The sequence below is a fragment of the Xiphophorus hellerii genome, chromosome 17 (assembly GCF_003331165.1).
Source record: "Xiphophorus hellerii strain 12219 chromosome 17, Xiphophorus_hellerii-4.1, whole genome shotgun sequence".
NCBI lineage: Eukaryota > Metazoa > Chordata > Actinopteri > Cyprinodontiformes > Poeciliidae > Xiphophorus > Xiphophorus hellerii.
Window position 1 is genome coordinate 11,388,752 of NC_045688.1, and position 23,108 is coordinate 11,411,859.

General features: G+C 41.0%; 1 protein-coding gene across 2 annotated transcripts in view; it reads right to left on the bottom strand.

Annotated features, from left to right (window-relative positions):
* Window positions 1–7,815: 7,815 nt before the first annotated feature.
* Window positions 7,816–23,108, bottom strand: part of atxn7l1 (ataxin 7-like 1) — a 32,566-nt gene continuing 17,273 nt past the window's right edge. Inside the window, exons 2-11 of one of the 2 annotated variants that reach the window (XM_032590134.1) lie at window positions 18,748–18,861; window positions 17,296–17,494; window positions 16,740–17,182; window positions 14,060–14,142; window positions 11,477–11,733; window positions 10,772–10,997; window positions 10,333–10,454; window positions 9,560–10,042; window positions 8,856–9,105; window positions 7,816–8,769 (exon numbers count right to left, since the gene is read on the bottom strand). In XM_032590134.1, the coding sequence (XP_032446025.1) occupies window positions 8,752–8,769; window positions 8,856–9,105; window positions 9,560–10,042; window positions 10,333–10,454; window positions 10,772–10,997; window positions 11,477–11,733; window positions 14,060–14,142; window positions 16,740–17,182; window positions 17,296–17,494; window positions 18,748–18,763 (2,097 nt within the window). In that variant the 5' untranslated portion in view covers window positions 18,764–18,861 and the 3' untranslated portion in view covers window positions 7,816–8,751. The remainder of the gene's footprint in view (window positions 8,770–8,855; window positions 9,106–9,559; window positions 10,043–10,332; window positions 10,455–10,771; window positions 10,998–11,476; window positions 11,734–14,059; window positions 14,143–16,739; window positions 17,183–17,295; window positions 17,495–18,747; window positions 18,862–23,108) is intronic. The other variant, XM_032590133.1, reaches the window with a different exon arrangement.

A 23,108-nucleotide genomic window follows, 5' to 3' on the forward strand; every position in this document is an offset into this window, starting at 1 on the left:
TTTCTTTTTTACAATGCTAAAATAAGTAGGATCCTTTTGTTTCAGATTTAAAAGAAAGTCTTTTGATTGTACACTTTCATATTTTAGGCATCCGTAAGACAAATACAAAACAATGAGGAGCTGTAATCTGTCTTGTAGATATGTTTGTCTGTTCCCAATAACCCGGAAACTTTTTGCAGTATTTATGAATTTCTAGGCTCCTTCAAGAAATATGAGCCACTTTTATTTATTAGTTCTTTTCTTCTTCTTCTGTTTTTTACTGCGTATATGTGGAAACAGAATATTAATGTAAACTAGAAAGTAGAAAGAAAAGAAAAAAGCTGTTAAGAAAAGATTGAAAATCAAAAATCATACATCAGAACTTGACTTGAACAACTCTAGTTTTTGTGCATCGATGATCATCCAAGTGATCCTGTGTTTTACTGAAGGCCACACCCAGCAACACAAAAAAAAAATGGCTTGGAGCAATCCTCTCAGATTAGTTCGCTTAATGCCTTGATAAAGGGATTTATAGCTCTACACATTTTCACGTTTTGTGAAGTTGTATGAGAACCTTCAAGGCCTTTGGCTCATAAATCCACAAACCAAAAATGGAACGACTGTTGCACAATGCCAAATCTGCCATGACAAGGTTTGACTGTCTCAGCTGATTGGCCAAGCAGTTGGAGAAACATCCACACCACTATGATTACATATTATATACCTCCAACAGAGTGCGTGGTAGTCTGCCTATCGCCTGTTTTCTTCAAGCACAGACTCTTAACCAGAGCTGGATTGTGGGGGAACGGTTGTACGAACCGTCTCAACCCTCTCAGCGTTCAAGTTGTCTTCAGTATAAAACAATCGTTTTGAATTTGAATAGAAAATGCTACGTTTGGTTTCGAGTCAGGCTGATTTGTACAAAACGGTGCGCGCAAAACAATCAAATTACACAGCCATTTCAAACTTCAAGCGTAAACGACTATATAAAGAGCTGCCACCGGCGGTCTGCTGTCATCCTGTAAGTCGCATCGACGTTTTAGACTCAGTTCCAACTTCTGTCACCCGAGACATGGCAACCCACAGCACCTGTACATTGGTTTAAGATTTTATCCATAAACCTAGTGGCTAAAAACCTTAAACTCAAATCTTGATTAGATGGATGAATCAACAAGTCATGGAGGCTTTGTCCAGCTTTTAAATACAGAAATGATTGGTTTAAGCCGTTTACGGTTAGACCTTTTGATTTTTGTCTAGAAGAGAATACAGAACAGCACAAGGAAACAGATTTTATGTACCTGTGTACCTTGAAGCTGTGTACAACATTTTGTTAGTTAATTCTAAGAGATTGAAACAGTTAAATGTCAACAGAGTAAAAATTGTCTATTTTTTTTTGAAGTACAAGGTTCAGGTAAGGACACAAGAAGTACAAGAGCAATGCATGAAGGTGGCGTGGGCTATGGTAGTCAGATGCTACTTACCTGGGGGAACACATAGTGCCAGGATGCACTATGGGAGCTGGTGGAGGCTTTGGATCCCGCGTTTTGTTTTTGTGCCCTGCCATACAAGAAAAAACAAACAAAAAAAAAGTTTGGGAAAAATCTTTAAGAGCGTAAAAAGCTTGAGTGTCGACTTTACCTCTAAATTCCACAATCTACATGTAATCAAGTAGCTGTTGGTTGTTCTGGAAAAACAAGTCTGATCCATGAGGCGGCCCTTCTTTACAACGTCCGTGACTAAAATGGAGCTATTTCTAATGTTTTGCTTTCAGACACAACAGCACACCGTTTACTGGGATCCATTGCTTGACGGACAACGACTGTTTGGGCACAGAAAGCAGAAGAAACGCTCTATTATTAGTCAGCAGTTACGATGTTGCGCAATTTTCTTATCAGACGGCAAATAAACTGCAGCAGAAATCAGCCAACTCACCAGAGGAAAACCTCTAGTGAAGTGGGAAAACGTGTTAAAACATTATTTCTGCTGGTATAAGCAAAAAACTGTGGATCTTAATAAGCTGATAATGTTGTCTGAAAACCAACAAGAGGCAGCACAATATCTAAAAAAAACAAAAACCTTTACAAGGATATTTCAGTTTAAACATAACATTTGAATTTATTGCTATTTAAAACAGAATCTAACTCAACCTGATATGGTTTGAAATAGTTTTTTTTTTTAACAAACGTACTAAGTACTGTAAATGAAATGTTTAAATGAAATTTGAAATATCTTCCAAGCATATAAAGATGTGATTAGACTGCAGAAACCCTGACTGGAGTGATGAGATATGCGAGATATACAGAAGTTGTATCCTGAATTGCTGTAATAAAGAAATGATAAACACAAACTGTATTGAAAGTTTTTGTTGTGTGTGTGTTTTTTTTTAAAGTTTTGCCAAGGAAGTACAACATGCTATTTTCTGGTAATGTCTTTTGGAAGGCTCATTAACAATTTGGCTGAGTAGTGTAGTGTAGTGTGAGAACAGGGAGTTCCTGTTTTAATGCGTTGGGAAAGTAGTGTAAAATGACAAATTCAAGTTGGTTGTTTATTTGGACAGAAGCTAATTATTTTAAGGGCGGGAAATAAAGCATGAGATGTACTTTAAAAATTTTGGTAAAGAGCGGACTAAATCGCAACGTGCACCTTCACAACTTTGCTTAAAGGATGGAGTAATTATGCACATGCACAACATTTGCTTGTGGTTTACTTTGCTTATGGCCATTAGTGATTTGACTGGCTCCATTAGAGTCAAGTGAGAGAAAAGAGCAAAAAAAAAAAGAATTCAGGTAGAAACAACAGCAGTGCTTTTGTGCTATCTGCCTTTAAAGTAGGCCTTGACCTGGCAAGCCATCCTGCTGAGTAGGGGAAGCTTCTGAGTCGCGGCCCTGAGATCTTATTTCCAACTTCAGAAGACGGCTTTTCTGTTAATGGAGGAGGATGTGGTCAGAACCAACGGTGAAGCCCTAGGCGCTGCATTTCATACTAAACAATTGCATTAGCTAACAAAGATTAACAGCCTAGGTATGGATAGGCTCACCTCCTGGTGAGCCCTTACCGCAGTGTTTCACTTTAAAACCCAAAATGTGCGTGTAATTTATTGGGATTTTATTTTGTGCGTGATGTAAAAAGTTTTAGCCACGTTTAATCAGACCCACCCCTAAATGAGGTTTTCGGCAAGTTTTACCAATTCAATTTTAAGACTTTTTAAAACTGTCGCAAATAAAATTGTATCATGTCAGAAATGTAAAAAAAAAGAAAAAAAAAAGCGCAAGCTAGATAGCTCTCTTAGCTAGGTAGCTACTTAAACCATGGCAGAAACAAAAAAGGAGAGCTAGCTAGGTGGTTCCTCTAGCTGGGTAGCTACTTAAACCATGACAGAAACAAAAAAAACAAGAGAGAACTAGCTAGCTAACTACTTAAACTCGCAAGTTTAAGTAGTTAGCTAGCTAGTTCTTCTAGCTAGCTAGAAGAAAGTGGCTGAAAGTGGTCCAAGCACTTTCAGCACACTGTAAAATTATTGGCAACACAAGTTAAGGTGAATGCAAAAACCTTCTCTAGCTAGCTAGGTTTACCTAGCTTACCATGTAGCTAGGTAAACCATGTAGCTACCTAGCTACATGGTTTAAGTAGCTAGATAGCTACTTAAACCATGGCAGAAACAAAAAAAAAAAGAGCTAGCTAGGTGGTTCCTCTAGCTGGGTAGCTACTTAAACCATGGCAGAAACAAAAAAAAAGAGAGAGCTAGCTAGCTAACTACTTAAACTCGCAAGTTTAAGTAGTTAGCTAGCTAGTTCTTCTAGCTAGCTAGAAGAAAATGGCTGAAAGTGGTCCAAGCACTTTCAGCACACTAAAATTATTGGCAACACAAGTTAAGGTGAATGCAAAACCCTTTTCTAGCTAGCTAGTTAGCTAGCTAGTTCTTAGCTAGAAGAACTAGTTAGTTAGTTCTTCTAGCTAGCTAACTAATTAAACCATGGCAGAAGCAAAAAAAGAGAACTAGCTCGCTATTTTTTCCCCCTCTGTAACCAATGTTCTTGCTAATGTAGCTGCCAATATACCTTTTAGCAAGCAAGGGTGTATTATCTATATATTTATCAAATTTGATCACTAGCATCTTATTAGAATGTGTACAAGAAGAATATTAGGAATTTAATTCAGATTTCATATTAAAAAGAAAACATCAGCACATCATCAGAAATAGTCCTGAAAGGAAGTAGGAAGAGTTTCAGTTTTATATTTTCACTGTAAACTTTCAAACATTCAACAGATCATTGCATTGACAAGCATGCTATGCAATAATAATAATAATAAAAAACATTCAGCAGCAGCTCAATAGAATTTCAATGCTGCATACTCAATTTACAAATACCACCACCCCCTCTTTCAATCTTTTAATAAAAGCTTGAATATAAGACATTTTTACAGTATTTATTACATTGGTTTGTCAAAAAAAACAACAAAAAAAAAAAAAACAACCTGCACCAAGATTTCATAAACCAACAAAATCTTACAAGGCATTTTTTCCCCCTGGACATTCAACATTCACCACAGGTGGATCGGAATACAACAGTGTTCTGGTTTTTGGGGTATTTTGGGCGACGGATAAAAGATAAACATCATTTTTTTTGCTGTAAATCCTAGAAACACTTTCAGATCTTTTTTAATGTTAGTCAATTTGAGAAAGTGCAAAAGAGAATTTGACAAAATTTTACACCGGGTATAAGCTTTTTACTCAATTTTAGCTGCGAGAAAACGGTAGCTTCCCATTTCTGTGATTTCAAAAAGAAAAAAAGGCTATTTAGCTACGACAAATAAGCTCTTAACATGCAAATTAGCCATTGTTCTCGCAAGCATGGGAGACTGGAACTGCACCTAAAGAAACCATGAGTTTCTAAACAGAAACAAGCACAAGACTGAATGGGTTTACTCAACTGGCCCAAGCAGTTTCAGCACACTCTAAAATTATTGGCACCACAAGTTAAGGTGAATGCAAAACCCTTTTCTGATGACAACTATTTGTGTTGATTTGGCAATAAGTTTTAAATTGCTATCCTCCTAAAAAAAAAAAAAAAAAGGTCAGTTTCAGGTTACTGGTTGAAGCCAACAGAATTTGATTTACACTTTTATGATATTAAAAAACAAAAACAAAAACAAAACAAAACAAAAAAAAAAAACAGGCCCACACAACCCCTACTGTATTTTAGGGGAGGAAGTTCGCAGAAATATTTCAAATTGTGACGAGAAGTGGATATCTACCTGACTTAATCTGGCAAGTTCTCTTGTTTTTTTCCTCCATTTTACAGAGCATCCAAAGGAAATGGGCCCATTTCGTCCTAATGAAAGAGGTAATCTGGAACTGCAAAACGTTTCAGAAACAAAATCTCCATAATACAAAGTGATGGATATGTGTTTATTAAAAAAAAAACAAAAAAAAAAAACTACCTCACACTAATTGTTAAGCATGATGGAGAATCTGTCATGCTGTGGGGCCCATATATCTTCTCCAAAGGGACTCTCTGTGTTCTCAGTGCCAGGTTACGCTACTGCAAGAAAAATTTTATGGCTTTTCACACATTTTTACGAGAGGTGCCAACAACTGCCAGCAACAAATTTTCACACACCGATCGATAAAAGTGTCATGGCAGGAAGCACTTTATAGTACTTGGGAACAGAAACATGAATCAGACACAACCGATTATGTACAATTTGTTCGTTATTAGTGCTTAAACACAAAGTTGAGTCGTCTGTACCGCAGGTTAAGAGGATCACTAAGCTGCTGTGGGGTTCAACCAAAGGTTTTCAGTTACTTTTCTATTATCAGGGAGTCCACATGCGTGGGCGGTGTACTGAAAAAGAAAAGACATACTGCTCAATTTCAGTATTCTAACTTTTACCAAATAAGTTTTCTCTCCACATTTACAAAAGATGCCGCTAAAGATCCGACAGAACTCATTTAAAACTCACTGCTTCAGTATTTTCTTTGGCTGTTGAGATTTGCCACCAGATGATGCGGATGTGATGCATATTTAAAGAGGAAAGCGACTAACAGGAATGGCTACCGCTGCAGTTCCAGAGAAGTGGCCCGCTCAGCTGCCGCAGAAAGAAAACTGTACCTCGCCGGAAGTAAGCGAGAGCATTTTTGACCCAGTTTTGACTTGACGTATCACAACCCACATAATCGCACTGAGACGAGACCGACGGGCCTCGGAAGATAAAGAAAGATAAAAAAAACAAAAAACTTTACAACTTTGGGAGGGGGAATAAGTAGTAGGTGGGCTTGTTGGTATGAAAATAAATAAGGCTTCACAAAAAAATATTAAATATATTGAGTACCTTTTAGCTCAATAGATGAAATGGTGCATTACCTTTGTAAAGGATTGGACTTTGGGAAAGTTTATATGTGAAAAGCTCCTGAGTAAGAACTTAGTGAAGGATCTAAAGTGTACAAGTGGCGTTTGTGTGAATGTTGGACCGGACTATGCTTAGAAATCTACAGTAAGTAGTACTGCTTAGTTTGCATGATGATAAACAATACCTGAAACTTAGCATCATTAACAAACACCCATCACACTCATTGGCATTTATTTTATTTTGTAACAAGGTTGCTGTGTATTGCAGACTTCTGCCCAGATCCCTCTTGAAAGTGAGATCTAGATCTCAATGGGGTTTACCTGGTTAAATAAAGGAAATAATAAAAAAAATTTAAAAAAAATAATCCTGGTAATAACGTGGAAACATTATTAAAATAAATGGAGATTCTTGTGGAACAGCAGATTCTCACAGTGAATAATTTTGGAAAAATTCACTTTTTGATTTAAGACTATTCAGTGGGGATGAAATCCTACATTATTGACAAAAAATAAAAAAGCAGGACAGTCTTTTAGTATATATATATATTTTTTACAACACTTCACAAGGTTGGAGAGGTTTCCAAAATCCTCTGCGCCTGGAATGGGAACAGGCCCACCGCATGATAAACCCTCTACCGAACTGACTCGCCCTACCGTGGCCAGGAGAGGCTTCTTTTTTTACAGCCAACCTTTGTTTAATGCCAGATTTCACTTATTTATGTTTGTAGTGGTAGGACAGAAAATGTTTTGCCCTGCTCTGCCTCCTGAACAGCTAGCTTGCATATTATCGGCAGCCACGGAAACTTGGTAACAAGTAGCGTCGTATTTCTAGCCAAAGAAACGGAATCGCGAATCACTAAATTAAACTTCCGGGCTAAACTTCAAAATGATCAAAAGGCTTTTTCCCCCCTTCTGACTGAATTCTCATCTCCATTTTCCAGTGTGAGATTTATGCAAAAATCAGTCGACTATCAATTTGCTTTAAGGCCTTAACGAGGGTGCTAATAAGTATGGAGGGAGAGGAGCATGCTTATAGATGGAACAGAAGTGAAAACTTAACTTTCCCTTAAACCGAACACTTATCGTTGTCAGCTTGCAAAGCAACTAGATGAAAATAAAACATAAAAAGCAGCAGTTGCCAAACGTTTACACCTGGCTTTGTGCGCATCATTTATTGGCATCAACTTGCTACTGAAACAAAGAGTTTCAGTAGCAAGTAGCATAAATATATATATATATATATATATATATATATATATATATATATATATATATATATATATATATATATATGTATATATAATTTTGAGACACCAGGCCAAGCTCTTCATTACTGTTAGACATAGACCAAAATAGGAAGGGAAACATATCTCTTGGCCTCATTTAGTAAAAGGGAAGAATTATTAATAAATACAAAAATAATAACATATGTACAAATATGAACTATAATACTTTCAACATTTCTTCAAAAATGCCATATAAATTCTATTTTTTTTTTTTTATTATACTAAAAAAAGAAGTCTCTGTAGCTCAAACCTTAATGGTCACTTCGATACCAAACATTATTTAAGAATGATAAATTATTATACAAAACCCCCCCCAAAGCAATCCAACACCATTGTAATAATTCCATTTTGGATGCTAGTCCATCAAAATCAGAAAGAAGAAGAAGAAAAACCAAAGTGAATAAAGTCAAACTTTATCCGGTATTGAAATACAACGCACCGACGTGGCATCATTGGTAACACGAACACTTCCTTCCCTCCGTTTTGCACGAGCAGGACTTCTGCGTGGCACCGACGCAGAAGGCGGGGGTCGGGGGGAGTCAGCCAAGGAACTCAGGACAGTAAGTGCACTTGGAACACAGGCATGCTGGGACAGAAACGGAGGGAAACGGACAAAGCTGCTGGGTACGCAGGGAGACAAAGAAAACGGGAAAGAACTGGCTAACACCCAGCCAAACTCGCTGTCGTCGCTCCCTTTCTCAAGACTAAAAGACGGAAAGAGCCAGAATGAGAGAAAAGGCCAGTGGGAGCAACAAAGTGGCATAGATAAAGTCCCACAGTAGTTGTGTTGGGCGGTCCTGGAAAAACAATCACAGTTGTCTTTCTTTGCCCAGCAGACTGGAAACAAAACTCGTCGTTCTCCAGAATCTTCTGCAGCGCCGGAGTCGTCGGCGAATTCCCTTTACAAACAATAGTTGGCTTTTTTGCAGTTGTTGTTTTGTCAACTTGTTCTGTAAAAACAACAATCAAAGAGAGAGGCATGGGAGACTCCTGACAGGACCCCCCCCCCCCCCCCCCCCCCACCACCACCGTGTCGTCACACTGAAGCAGTCGCTGGAAGAGTGGTGAAGTCAAAGGTCACAAATGGTGGTGGCCTGAAGAGCTGCCCGACGTTCTGTCCGCACAACGGCTTTCTGTCAGTGATTCAACTTGGTCTGCAGAGACGGACAGAATTATCATTCAGAGCGTCGCCTTAGCGCTGACGTCAATTGCGATGCGTCGCAGTCTGAAGACCACCAACCTGTCTGGGCGACTCGGGCCCCGACGCCAAGATCCCCGCGCCGTCGTTTCCCTTCCCAAAGAGGCTCTCCAGTCCGCCCGGTCGGCTCGCTTTGCTGGATTTCCCTTTGTAGGAGCTGGGACTCCTCCTCTTCCTTCCCTCTGCTCCTCCGCCATAAGCTAAGGGTCCTGAAGGCGGAGGCATGGGCTGGTGGGGGCCTGAGGACGGTTCCCTGGCCGGGTAGGTTAGACTGCTGGTGCCAAGTTCACGACTAAAAGCAGAAGACAAAACAAAACAAAAATTCATTATGCACTGGAAAACACAGCTCCATAAATCTTCCAGACTGGATTCTGAATAACGAAATGTTATTTTTCTTCTTCTGAAACTTTTTTCATATTTGGATGCGTGCCTGGATCCAAATTTACAAATTTATTTATTGATTTATTGTGATCCTGAAATATTAAACCCTGATTAATCTTTAGAAGAAAGACAAGCATGTGTGCAGGATGTTCCCATCATTGTTGTAACTTATTTATTGGTGACGTTCAGTCATGTTTTTTTGTTTTGTTTTTGTTTTTTTGACAACCAACTTTTGCAACTATTAGACTTTTCTCTCGCGAGGTTTCGGGAGATGTTAGTTGGGCCTGAATGTTTTCTCCTACAAGGACTACACCTCAGTCAAGAGGAGGTGAATACAGGAAAACGCAAACAGTGTCTTTTCTTACCAGTTCTGTGTGTTGTGGCTTCGCTCTGCTCTGGACAGCCAGTCGTCTGAGCTGCTCAGAACCCCGCTTCCCGCTCGAGGTCCCTTGTTTTTGGCCGGGGAAGCTCTGGCCACCCCGAAGCCTTGAAATGTCTGATGAAAGCTGCTGCCGTTCCGTCTGTGGACGTCCACGGTCTGAAGAGGCGACGGCGAGAACGACGACGGAGGGTGCGAAGAGTTCTTTCTCTTTTTCGACCCCGCCGCCGGAACGTCCGGGTCTTTGGACGAGCGGCCGGCTTTGTGCGAGCCGTTCCGGGCTTTTCCCGGCGAGTCTCTGACGCCGCACAGTCCGGCTGTCGACGTCGACTGTGGCAACGTGGCGGTGTAGGTGAGGCTGTTAGAGGGGGAGGACAGGACGGTAGAGGGAGGAGCCTGGTGCGCGGTAACCGAGGCGGCGACGGACGTGGAGTTGGAGGGGAGGCCCTCGGCAGCCAGAGGCACCTTCCTGGAAAACGCAAAACAAAACTCTTATAAAGAAAAATTAAAATAAAAAGGGGGTCTTGAAGAAAACCTTAGCTGTACAGAAGAGTTGCCATGAACTAATTAAACATGACATTTGAAATTTATAGCCTCCTTGTTGTGAGCAACTAGCATAAAACTTTTCTGCCACATTTTTCCTGAAGACAATGGACATCAGATTTTTACATTCCGATTCACCTCACACCCCCGATTACCTCAATTTAAATATCCAACTCCAGTTCTAATGATGGGTCGTAAAAGTTGGTGTACACTCGCCTCCACATCTGCGCGTTGAGGTGTTTCTCCACCATGCTCTGCAGCGCCAGCCTCATCCTGTCCCACCGCCTGTCGAACACGTAGTAGCCCGGACCCACCAGCCGGCTGCTGAAGACGCAAAACTGGAGGGAGACACAAGAGAAGTTGGTTGAGAGCGAAGGGCTTGAGACAGGGATGAATAAGAGGCAGAAAAAAAGAGGGACATTCCAGGATGAAACGGCAAAGAAATACGAGAACGACGTCAGGGATCAAACGGGAGAAACGCAAGAAGCAAATGTTGGACAAAAAGCTGAATTTACAAAGACGTTACATATCGTCACTGCAAGCAATTCGAAATCTTTTGCTTCTTTATAATGAAAAATAAATACCCATATAAAAATAGGACACAAACAGAAGCTCAAGTCTTGATTTCTGCACCGTTAAATCTCTTGACATTTACCCCTGAAGGCCGTGGATGATGACTGGAGTAGAGCAGGGGAGGCCTGTCGGCGTCATCCGGGGTCTCCGCGTCTCCCTCGTCACTGGAAAGCCGGCCGCTGTCCCCCGCTGCATTCGCCCAGCCGCTGGGAGACGGCTCCGGGACGGGCGTCACGGCAGGAGGTGCCGCTGGAGGCAGAGGACTGGAGGCGGAGAAGGAGGAGGATGAGGAGGGGCCGCCTGGAACTCTGGAGAAAATCCATCGGATACACAGAAAACGAGTGAGTACTCTCACATTTGTGTCTCCCTTATTCAGAAGATGGTGTTTTGCAGCACCCCCTGGTGGTTAAGCATGGAAACGCAGAGTCTTTTTCCTCAATTGCAGTTCAGAACTGAGAGAACGCCGAGAGAATCCGCACAACATGGGTGGGATCTGCTCATCGCAACGAGCAGCAGAGACAGAGCCAATAAACCTTCCAGTGTGGGTGTGTTTATTACATTAGGAGCGCTGTACTCAACCCAAAGAGGAGGATATCACAAAGTGAATGAATTCAACATGTTTTGAGAGAGCCCTAAAGATTTCAACTCCAGACAGCGGAGGAAGAAATATCAATCTATAAATCCATACCGACTGTGAAGAAGCTGCGTTTTGTAGCTTAACCTCCTTGTGGCAGTGATCAATTATCGTCTGGTGGGCACCAGGCGGTCTTCCCTGTGACGGCTTTACCTCGGTATGTGTGCGTTTGCAAGCCGCAGCTTCAGCGAGGACAGCGGTCGTTCACCGGGGCAGTGGGGCTTGCTGGGACTCGCCGTGTCTTGAGGCGCGACGCTCTGGCCGCACGCTTCCTTCCCTCTCTGCGCCGCTTCCTTCTCCTTCTCCTTCAGAGCCTCCCTCTCCTTCGCCAGCCCCTTGTGCTCGGCCAGCAGCACGTCAAACAGCCGGCTTCGGCCGGGGACCGCGCGGCGCTGGGTTAGGGAGTGAGTCTGTGGCAGAACGAGGAACGAAGACGAGGGTTAACCGTAGATGTATTTTCTGTTGTTCACGGTGGATTTTAATACGTGTAAATTTTGGACAGTCAGGCTGTATATCCTTTTAGATGTTTTAACAAACAAACAGAATTCTCTGAAGTGTGTTTACAAGGCAGTTTAACCGGCACTTCAAGGAAAAATGCAAAACTTGTTCAAATATGTTCATACATCGGCTTTAGAAGCCGACAGCATCCCACAGTCAGATGACCTTTGTTTTGAACGCCATAGTACTATTGAGCTGTTGGGACGCCAATCAGATGCTACTGGATTGCAAAGGAAAACACACACACACACACACCCACACACACACACACACAAAAACCACCCTGTTGCCATGGTTGCCACAATCAGAGTAAAACAGTAGGAGCCAAAAAAGGTTCTAAAAGCAGAAGGAATAATTGTCCCATAATAAAAACAAAACGTTTCTACCCAAAATGGACAGAAATTTATAGCTAATGTGACCTGTAAGAGGGATTTCCAAATATCTCGAGTAAAGTGTTGTTTTAATTTCAGATAAGGAAGATTTTTACATTTTTTATATATATATATATATATATATATATATATATATATATATATATATATATATATATATATATATAAAAAGAACACTAAAAGTTAGGGAGGATCTTCAAATTGTGCATAAATCACACTCCCCACTATCCCGACTGCAGACTAATAAGAATGTGACAGCTTGACCAATTTGAGTGAGGATAGATGGAGAGCTTTAGGGAGCACTTCGTCTTAGTGTTCGTCTGATGCAAGGTCAAGGACGACACCCAGGACAGAACGACGTGTTGCTCTGACGATACCAGGTGAGACGGCAGCAGGGTGGGATTTTATAATTACAATAATATGCACAAACAGTGCTGCTAACTGAAGAGATTTACTGCAATTAAATGAATAAGAAAAACTTAAACTCACAGTTTGCTTCATTAATATGAACACACCAACACCAGCCCTATATTTAGAGTGGTCTCAACTGTACAGCGCACAGAGATTATGTTTAAAAATAAGGCTGTTTGCAGATTAAATTTTTTTTTAATCGCAATTACTGAGATGACGCAAAACTGATCTGTTAGCTGGCAGGATTCAGCCCCTGCTGTAAAACAGAGGTCACCTGTACTAAAATTCCTCCAGCTTCCCAAAAAGAAGTGAAGCTGCCGAACTATTAATTTACATACGTTAAAAAAAACAAAACGAGATGCAGAAGAGCACAAGCAGGCTGCTGCTGCTGAGAAATGCATCCGGACATCCAGGATGACTAATTGGGCCGCCGAATGTTTAGACAAGAGGCAAAGGTTCCAGGCTTCCTGGTCTTGTTAGCCAAAGGTTGTTCATCATGTTCAGCATCTCACAGGCTGCAGTTAAGAACACAGCTGATGCAAAAAAAAAAAGAAGAAGCAATGCTGCTTCTCTCAACTCTTCATCACTGCATAATTGGTCCTGACAGCGGAAGGAATTTAGCAGCTACGAGCGTGTGGTGTAACTGGAACAGCACCATTGATCCTACCTACCTCTGTCTGTCTATAGCACAGGACTAATGCTGCTGGTGTAGATTTAATGCTGCACGTAATTGCAAATTGCATCTGCCTAATGGTAGAACTCGTGACGGGAACTGCCTGAGTGTGTGTTCCGACTCCATCACTACTCTGCAGGTGCTCGGTTTTAAACTCAGTACTGTTCGGAACAGACCAAATCCGTCTTTACAACCACGTTAAATAAATAAATTAAAAAAAAAAGTTAACTGAAATGTTAAATAATATTACGAGCAGGACGTTAGCGCCAAGCTAATGCAAACTTCCAGAATTTTTTTCATGACATTTATTGGCACCTCTGGTAAAGAAGAGAGCGCTTTTCATGTACAAGTTTCACATCATGCCACATGTCCAGAAAAAAACAAAAAAAAATACAAAATATTCTGACCATCATCTTCTATCCTCCCTCCTTTTCCTTAAAGTATACACAAGCAGTCACTTGATGGATCTTTAATTACTTAATAACCAGTGTGTTTGAAAAGATTAGTAAAGCTTGGTGGAGGTAATTAAAGGGCAGTAATTACAGCTAAACGATGATGCAGCCTCATCTCACATCTATAATTAACTCATCAAGAGGAGCGAGGACCCTGGAACGCTTCGGCAGATCTACCCTGTACTAATGGAGAAACTGGAAGCGCAGACAGATCCCAGCTATAGATATGATGACTGGTGATCTTAGAGGGTTCTTTTTCTCAGAAGGGGATGTGTAAGCAGGAGAAAGTTGGGACGTCGGATTGCGTTACCTTGCAGGTGAGCGAGCGCGTGCAGGAGCGTTTAGTCTCGGGGTCGGGCACGCCGCAATGCTTGTCGGGATCAAAGACTCTCCCTGTAAAACAAACACACACATTACACTAAAATATATCAAATTCATTAGGTGGAAGAGGATGCTCTACGGTGTGCTGCCCGAGCTAATTCGGCGCTTTAAGAAAGCAGCTTGTTCTTCCTCACGTCAACCTTGAGAGTTTTAATCATTCAGATGTAATTAAAGAAGTCAGATACTGTGATTCTGTGTAAGATCGCTGCCTGTGTTTTCTGTATCAAACACATCAAATGAACAAGTGATCCATGCTGTGACAAATTCTTCTGGCAAGAAATATTGGCAGGCTGACAGGAGTCCCCAATGACTGACAGCCCTGCTAGCTCTGTTGTTTATGAATGTTGTCTGGAGGCAACACTGAGTTTAAGAGGAAATGTGAACTTTAGCTTTTAGCAAATGCACAGGAAGTGCTTTCACTTTGTTTGTTTAGCTAAAATCTATTTAATCTTGGCAGCTAAGTAACAAAGCTCAGACAACAGTTACGTCAAACATTTCAGTATATTTTATCTAACTGTTAGCTTAGCTTAGCTGTTAACTGTTAGCTTAGCTGTATCGGAAGATTTTCAAAACCAACACACAACACAAACTAACTAAAACCAAAAGGGTATGCCGACAGAAAAAAGTCCAGCTTATTAGAAATGTAGGTACTTCAAAGATACAATCTGGTCAAAAATTGAAAAAAAACCCAAAGCCGTCCTATGCCTAAGAAATATCAGTCTTTGACATGTATGGTGGAAAACAAAAGACATCATGATGGAATGACAGAAAACAACAAAAGTGTTCAGATGTGATTTCTTTTTATGACAAAAAAAAGAAGAAAAAGACTCAACGTGAATGTTAGAGATGCCCTGATAGGTTTGATCTACTGACTATAACACACCCAAACTCATCTGTGTAAACTGTTTTAATCCAGAACTTAAATATAAGAAACATTGATCACAGGAGAAATAAAATATGTGGCAGGTTGGAGATTTTGAATCCAACAAATGGCGGAATTACAAGATTACTCCTGTTTGTTTATAAAAGCACAGTTCACTTAGCAATAAGTATTAGAAGATTGCATCAAAGAACATGAATATACAGAATGACAAACATTTCCAGATCTGAAAAACATAAAAATGCATGATATTTCAGTGTTTAATTTGTTTGCTCTGATAATAGTGGAAATGCTATTCATATGTTTCATTCTTTTCTGACTCTAAAATAGAAAATATATCTCTTAAGGCTCCAGAGCAATTAGCAGGGTTGCAAACTCATTTCATCTTTGGACTACTTTTAAAAATGCACAAAAATTTACTACAAGTCTGAGGCAGATACACTCAAATGCAAAGTTGTTCATAACACTGGACGATTTAGATTTAAAATACTTTTTATTCAACCAAAAAGTCTGCCTCTTCTGATAACAAAACAATGTTTAACTATAACCTTCTAATTAAAAAAATGCACACCAAAAATTATTTACACCCTGGTCTGTAATTCGTGGAAACTTTCTGATACTTTTCATAATTGCTGACCTGCTTTTTGCAAGTTTCCATTTTCATTTCTGCAAGTTGATGTTGAATGAGCTCTTTCTTTACCATCTCCCTAAACTTTAGCTCCCTCCACAGTTACAAGATGGGACTCCAGCCAATCCATCCCCCAATGTTAACATTAGAAAGCAGCCACAAGTAAGACGCTGAAAAGATTAAAAACTTTACTTAAAACCTAAACATAAAGGGTAGAAGAATCATTCTTGGCTTAGGTTTCAGTGTTTATAAAATCCAGGGACCGCTAACAAAAATGCAGATTACTTCTAATCTTTGAGCTTTGTTTTCTCTAGACTTGATTAAAACGTAATGCCAATTTGTGAAGCAGCTGAACAGAGAGTACTGGAACAAGTTTGTAGTTGCAAATATAAAAGGAGAACTACGGTGGAAAAATGTGGATTCGATTCTGGACAGGTTTTGCCGTACTTGGAAGCAAACAAAATTTAACTGAATGATGTTTCTGACTGCCTACCCAACACAGGGAGTTTCTCCGCACAAAACAGCAAGGCAAACTACAACCTCCAGTCGGCAGGTTATCTTAAACTGTTGCTGGGAGAAGGCTGTAATCTTGTCCTGGCCTGCTTTATAATCCTCGTAATCTTTCTGCGTTTGCTGCACCGGACAACAGGTCAAATCTACGCAGCGGCAAACAGGCACCACAGATATAAACAAACTCACGTGCTCTTACACACACAGAGTAACACACTCAATTTACACTGGCTAGACAGAGCAGCCTGATAAAGAGCAAAACAAGCAGAGAGGAGCAGAGAGGAAGAAGGAAAAACTCAACCAAGTGTTAATATGTCAGAGAAAAACAAGGAGGAGGTGGTGCAGAATACGTAGATGATAAATATGCGGAGATACCGTGGGTAGGTGGGTGGGTGGGGGGATACTTTAGATAAGCAGCTTTTATGGCAGTAAATCAAAGACAATAAACAATACCGCCATTAGCTGCATTTCTGTCCTATTTTTACACAGTAATGATGAATTAAAAGAAATCTTGCTTTAGAACTCAGAAGAAAACTTTCACCACTCGTAATTAAAACAGCTTAAAGTCCATTCCTCTGGACTCATACTCACCTGAGGCTCTCTTGTGTGGCCTAGCGGGGGTCTTGGTTCCGTTCTGTTGCTTCTTCTCCAAAGGCGAAAGCGACTGCAACGATGGGAGAGCGACGGACCTGTGGGAGGGCGAGAGAGAGGACTTCTTGTCCATCGGGGAGGGAGACGCCGTCGACGGTGCCCGTCTGTCCAGGGGCGATCGGGCCGGGCTCGGCCGCCTGTCCAGGGAAGAGGGAGGCGTGATGGAGTGCGGCGTGGGGGGGCCGCTGCTGCTGCCACGGCCGTTGGTGAGCTTTTCGCCAGAGCGCTGGGAGGCCGGCGGGGCGAAGGAGGCAGATTTGAGCGGCGAGAGCGTGGATGAGGACGAAGAAGAGGAGGACGAGGAGTTGAGGCGAACGTGCGACATCGAGTCTGCTTGGTTCAGACAGGGCATCTTCTCCAAGCTCACGACCGGTAACGATACACTGGTGGGAGGGGAAGGGACAAGGTAACGCAGCGTTAAAATGTTGCGAAAATTTGTGGATTGGAAGCTGCAAAAGCTGAGCGGGATCTTTGAAAAGTGGGAAGATGCACAAACCATGTCTTGTTCCTTGCTCCTTTCGGTGGGTAGACGGCAAGCGGCGCCTTGCTGAAGCGGGAGTGAGGGTAGTCTTTGGGGACCCTGAAAGCCAGTGAGTCCCCCGGGCTGGGGGCCACAGCGGAGGTCACCGCAGGCGCTCTGGGCTTCATGGGAAGCAGAGGGCTCCTGGAGGGGGTTGGGGAGCTGTGTCGCTTCTCTAAAACACCCCAAGAAGAAGAAGAAGAAAAAGTAATGGTTACCTTAACCACGAGGAAGAGTAAAAGATTAGCTAACCCACACACACAGAAAACAGGAACGTAAATAGAAACAACACACTCATCATACAGAGCCATGCAAAAGAACTTTCCCAAATTTTGTCACACTGGAACTATAAATTCAATCTGTTATATTGACATGTATGCAGTAGTCCAGCGCAGAGTAAACTTTGCTGGTAAATTGGAGAAAAAATTATAGTTTTTATGATTAAAATTCTTCAAAGTTTGGCATGAATTTGTGTTCAGCCACTTCCCCCTTTCTACCTCTTTCAGCGCCAAGAAGAAAAAGAAAATTCATGACAGATGTAGTTCACAATCAATGCAGGGGAAGTAAAAACTATGTGGGGACGCTTTTCTTCACCACCGACAGAGAAACACTTCAAAGTTCACGAGAAGACGGCTGATGGTGGAGCTAAGTGCTTGAAAATCTTGGAAGAAAACCTATTTGAGGCTACAAGGGTTCACACCATGGTGGAGCTTCACCTTCCAGCACAAAAACAACACTAAACATACAGCCAGGGCTGCGTCCAAGTTTGTTAAGGTACAGGAACGGTCGTGCATTAGAATGGCCCAGTCAAAGTCCAATTGAGAAACTGTGGTTTGATGTTCATTGATGCTCTGTATTCAAGCCGACTAAGCCTAAGCTGTTTTGCTAAGACAAATGGGCAACAATCTAAGTCTCCATGTTTGCAAAGGGAGCTATAAACAAACAGTTTTAAAAGCGTGCACTATTTTATCAGTAGGAACATTCAGAGTGCTTCTTTTTTTTTCTTCTGCTTGTTGACAATCAGAAGTAGAATACAACACTGAAAGTCTTTTACTGACTTCTTTCCTGCTCCCTAACCAGATGGCTGATTTGTAACAAAGCACATAGCAAAACTGTGCCTCAACTTCTCCTCAAGAACAACTGTTCCCAAATCAACTTCCAGCTCTTTGCTCCAATTAGCAACATGCCCAACGCTACCTGAAGTACACTCATCTGATGAGCGCCACCTTACTAATGTAAATCAGACTAGAGCCCACAATAAGGAACCCGTTTTGACCTGGATCTGATCAGAGTGCTTGAGCGAAAGACCGCCGAGACACAGTAGGGGAAAAACAAACACACAAGTCTGTTGGGTGTGTGGGTGGAGGATTCGGGGTGGTGGTGGTGGTGGTGGGGGGTGGCTGAGGAGAGGAGAGGAGCTTAACTTACGGTTTTTGCTATGCATGTTCTTTGTGGGAGCAGGGTGGGTAGGGGGTTGGGGGTGTGTGGTCCAGGACTGTCTCTCTCTGAGTCTGTCTCACAGGGAAACTATATCCCAGCTACCTGAATGAAAACAGAGGGGTGAAGATGTCGTAAACGCTCAGAAAATAAGCGCAAGGGGAGAAAGACAACGCACGCACATACACGCACACGCACACACTGATTGTCTTTTAGGCAATCAGTGTGAGAAGTTAGGTTCAAATAAAAAATAATAATAAACAAAAAGAAAATCGGTGTGCACAAAAATGTTGAGAGTCTGAATTTCCTGCTTGGTGATAAGAATCAAAGTGTGCAGGAAGCGGCAAAACTGTGAAACGTACTAACAGAGAGGAAAGTAACTTTAACAGACAAGAAAGGGTTAAAAGTTACTAAATGTGTTCAGTTAAAAAAAACAAGTTATTTTGAACTGACACTTCAGTCAGAAAGCCGTTTTCTCAATCATGAGCAATCAAAAACAAACACCTGGATATTCATGCAAATCGAACTGTTTGTGTTTCATCTCCTCAAGCAAGACTCAAAGTGCTCCCTGGTTTCAGGAACAAAGCATGCTTTACTGAGGCGTAAAGGCAAACCGTCGCAAGCTGACACACAGTACATCCACATAAAGAGAAACAAGAGGAAGAAGAACCACCGTTTTCTGAGACACATAATGGATACGGCTCTGGCCGCACATGGTATCGCTGTTAAAGATGCATAAAAGGCACAAAATTGCCTTTTCTCTTATTCAACCAGAGTTGAATCAGAGTCAGACCAGCTCATCATGGTGTTGACTCACTTTCACAATCAGGATCACGTCAAACTACGTGGCTGGAGTTTAAGCAAGGTAAAAATCCAAACGCTGAGGAACAAAGTTGTAATCATGTGCAGCTGAGGTGAAATCCTCAAAAATAGCACTTTTTCCTTCCACTATATTTTCCAAATAAATGTATTTTTTTGTTTTCGCTTTAATTTTTATTAATTCATTAGATAGGAACATTTTAAACTACTTTAAAATTGAAACCACCTCCAATTGGAATGTATGTATGATTGAATTGAAATAATTTTTAGGTAAATGCTTTGAAACAACATTCATTGTATATAAATAAAGTTGAATTATCTAGATGACTTCATTTTTCAATATTACTAAAACTGATTAAATGTGGTATTGTAAGTTTTTCTACTAATATATCTGGCAATAAGGTCTGGTTCTGTCTCCTTTCACGCTTATAAAAGCATCTCTTCCCACATCTTTACAATAATATCTATTGATTCACCCAGCAAGCAGGACATAGCATAGCTGAACAATCATTTAGTGGCAGGGCAGCATAACAGAACTCAGACTAACCTGAACTGTGTGTTTGTTCAGAGTGAATGTGTGGAAGTGGGCTGTGGGCGACAGGGACAGCATCATATCACGAATTTATATTAAAATGTATATATTCCCGAGTGGATTCTGGTGAAAACAGATTTAAGTCGCACCACATCTAAGCATTACAGTTCTACAAACACACTTTGACTTCTCATTTGTCCAAACAGTTTCTTGTGCTTGTGATTTTTCTGTGTGACGGGTGTGCAAATAAAGCGCCGGAGGCAGACAACCAGCGGAGGCAGCTGTATTCAGAATAGCAGGGCTAAAGTCCAGAGTCGCATTCACTGGCATGCAGTACAAATTTCAAACATTTATTCACATGTTCTTTGGCTGTTTCACATGTTGGACTTGCACAGTTTTAGTCAACTCAGCTTTACAACTCAACAAAGCAGTTGACGCTCTGATTTAAGCATCTGCCTACTGTCCACTGCCCACAGACGTAATGAAGAAGTATCATTATTCGGCTAATTTTCAACTACATATATGTTTCATCTGTTTTAAGACAAACAAAAAGACAAATTGAAACAAATGAAATGGCATTTATTTTTAAAGGGTGCCATAAACTAAAGCAATCGCATCTCTTTCATGCAGTCTGACAGGTCACATGTACTGTGAGCTTGTTAAATAAAAAGGAAACCCTGTGATCGTGCGATCATGAAGCATTTCTGCAGAAACCATTTGGACAGCTCTAAACGTCGCATGCTATATGTTGATTTTGTAGAAGGGTGTTATTTTACAATCTCAGCGCTCCAAAATTAGATGACGAACGATGACACATTTGTTGCAATGACTCTTGGTGGTTGGCTTCTAAAGATTCATGCTTGCATTTTTATTCCAAACGCTACAGAGCTTTGTAGAAAAAAAAACAACTTTATAGACTTTTAGCTACTAAAACACACATTTTTAAAAAACTTTTTCTTGGTTTAAAGGACAAAAAGATACAACTTAGGTAAAATTAGCTAAGTAAAAGTCATAAATATAGTATAGTAGCTTTTCAATTAAGTAATACTAGGTAATGTAATGACAAAAAGTACTTGTCATTAACAAGATATAAGCTAATGAACCTATTTTTGCCAAAACACTCAAAATTAAGGACAACCTGGAAGCTAGACACCATGATTCACTTAAATCACATGTGTCAAACTCAAGGCCCGCGGGCCACATGTGGCCCGCTATGTCATTTCATGTGGCCCTCTCCCACCGTTTTAAAGCCCCATTGATTGACTTAAAATAGGTTTTGAGCACGAATTGACTCCAAACTACATCTCCCATAATGCCTTCCGATTGTTACCAGCCAACATTATGGCTTCTCGCCACTAGAGTACAGCAGAGTCACCTCAAGCTGATTATTAATTTTCCCAGCGAATAAAACTGAAACATCGACAAGCTAACAAGCTAAAGAGCGAAGTCCCGTGATGTTTCAATTGAGGACTTTTACCGTCTCCTGCCCCCTGATTTGATGCCACAGCTTCGACTCCATGCAGCTCGTGTTTTTTGTCCACGTTTGGAAGCACCTATCTGTGCGAACAGATGTTTTCAATAATGAATTTAAACAAGACCAAGACCAGATCGCGCATTACTGATGAAAACCTACACGCCGTTTTGCGGATTTCCTCAGCACAAGAACTAAAACCAGACATGGACGAACTGACCAGGGGAAAACGGTGCCAGACATCCGGCCAGAAAACATTGGCATGCACGAACAAACTAAATTTAAATAGAATGAATGTAAAACCAAAACTCAGTATACTGGAATATGCATATAGTTTATTGATTTTGCTTGTGTTTTGTTTATTTACACAACACAACACAATGAGGATGTGTGTGAGTTGGTGACAGGGTGAAGAGGGATCAGCTTTGTGTTCAAGGACAGGCAACATCACCTCATTGTTTTGTTCTTATGTGAAATACATGTTCGTTGTGTAATAAATAACGAACAAGTTTTGTGAATGAAGTTGAGAGTTAATATCAAAACTTGTTTTTATTTTTTGTCTGCTTATCTTTAAAGCAGACAAAGATTAATTTTCCCAGCGAATAAAACTGAAACACTGACAAGCTAAAGAGCTAAAGAGCGAAGTTTAGCTGAGCAGTTTAAAAATACTGAGCATATGTTTAAACTGCTCAGTTTAAAAATATTGTAATTTTTAAACTGAGCAGTAATTTTACATCCATGCAAACTCAAATGTAATATTTAAAACTTGAATACATAAAATAAGTTATTTAACAATATGAGGTGTTGTTTAATTTATTTTTAACATTGTATTTTCATACGTTTATGCTAGGGTTGCCCAAGTCTAGTTTTCCAGACCTGTCACTCTGCAACTTTAGATGCGTTCCTTCTCTAACACACCTGGATCATTGACTCATTCATAGCCCTCTACAGAACTGAGTTGCTGCTAATGAGGGAAGTCAACTTTTTGTCTGGGGTATGTTTTAGCAGGGACACATCTAAAAGTTGCAGTCTGGAGGACTGCACTTGGGCATTCCTGATTTATACCGTCAATGTGGCCCATTGAGGGTGGCCAATATGCTGAAGTGGCCCTTGGTGAAATTGAGTTTGACACCCCTGACTTAAATGAACAATCCTCTGGCAAGGCCACCAAGACACTCAACCCCAAGGTCGCTATCCCTGCTACTCTCTCCTGCCTGCCTGCTGTCATTGGCCGTCCTGACAGCCCAGCTGGCTGCTGATTGGTCTCTGATTCAACCTGCAGGCAGAGCCAGAAGATGATAAGGAAGTAGGCTCTCAGAGCTCAGCTGAGTTATGTTGAGTATGTTGAGAAAGAAGCAATAAGGACAGGAAGATGAGAATATAAGAACTAACATCTGTGACGAACCCCGGTAATATCAGCTATTAAGTGTTTTGTCAACTGCAGCTGCTCTCTTATAAACAACACAAAGTTCTGGATAAACCAGCAACACAATGGCGGTGCTGATTTACACAGGAGAAATCCTTGTGAAA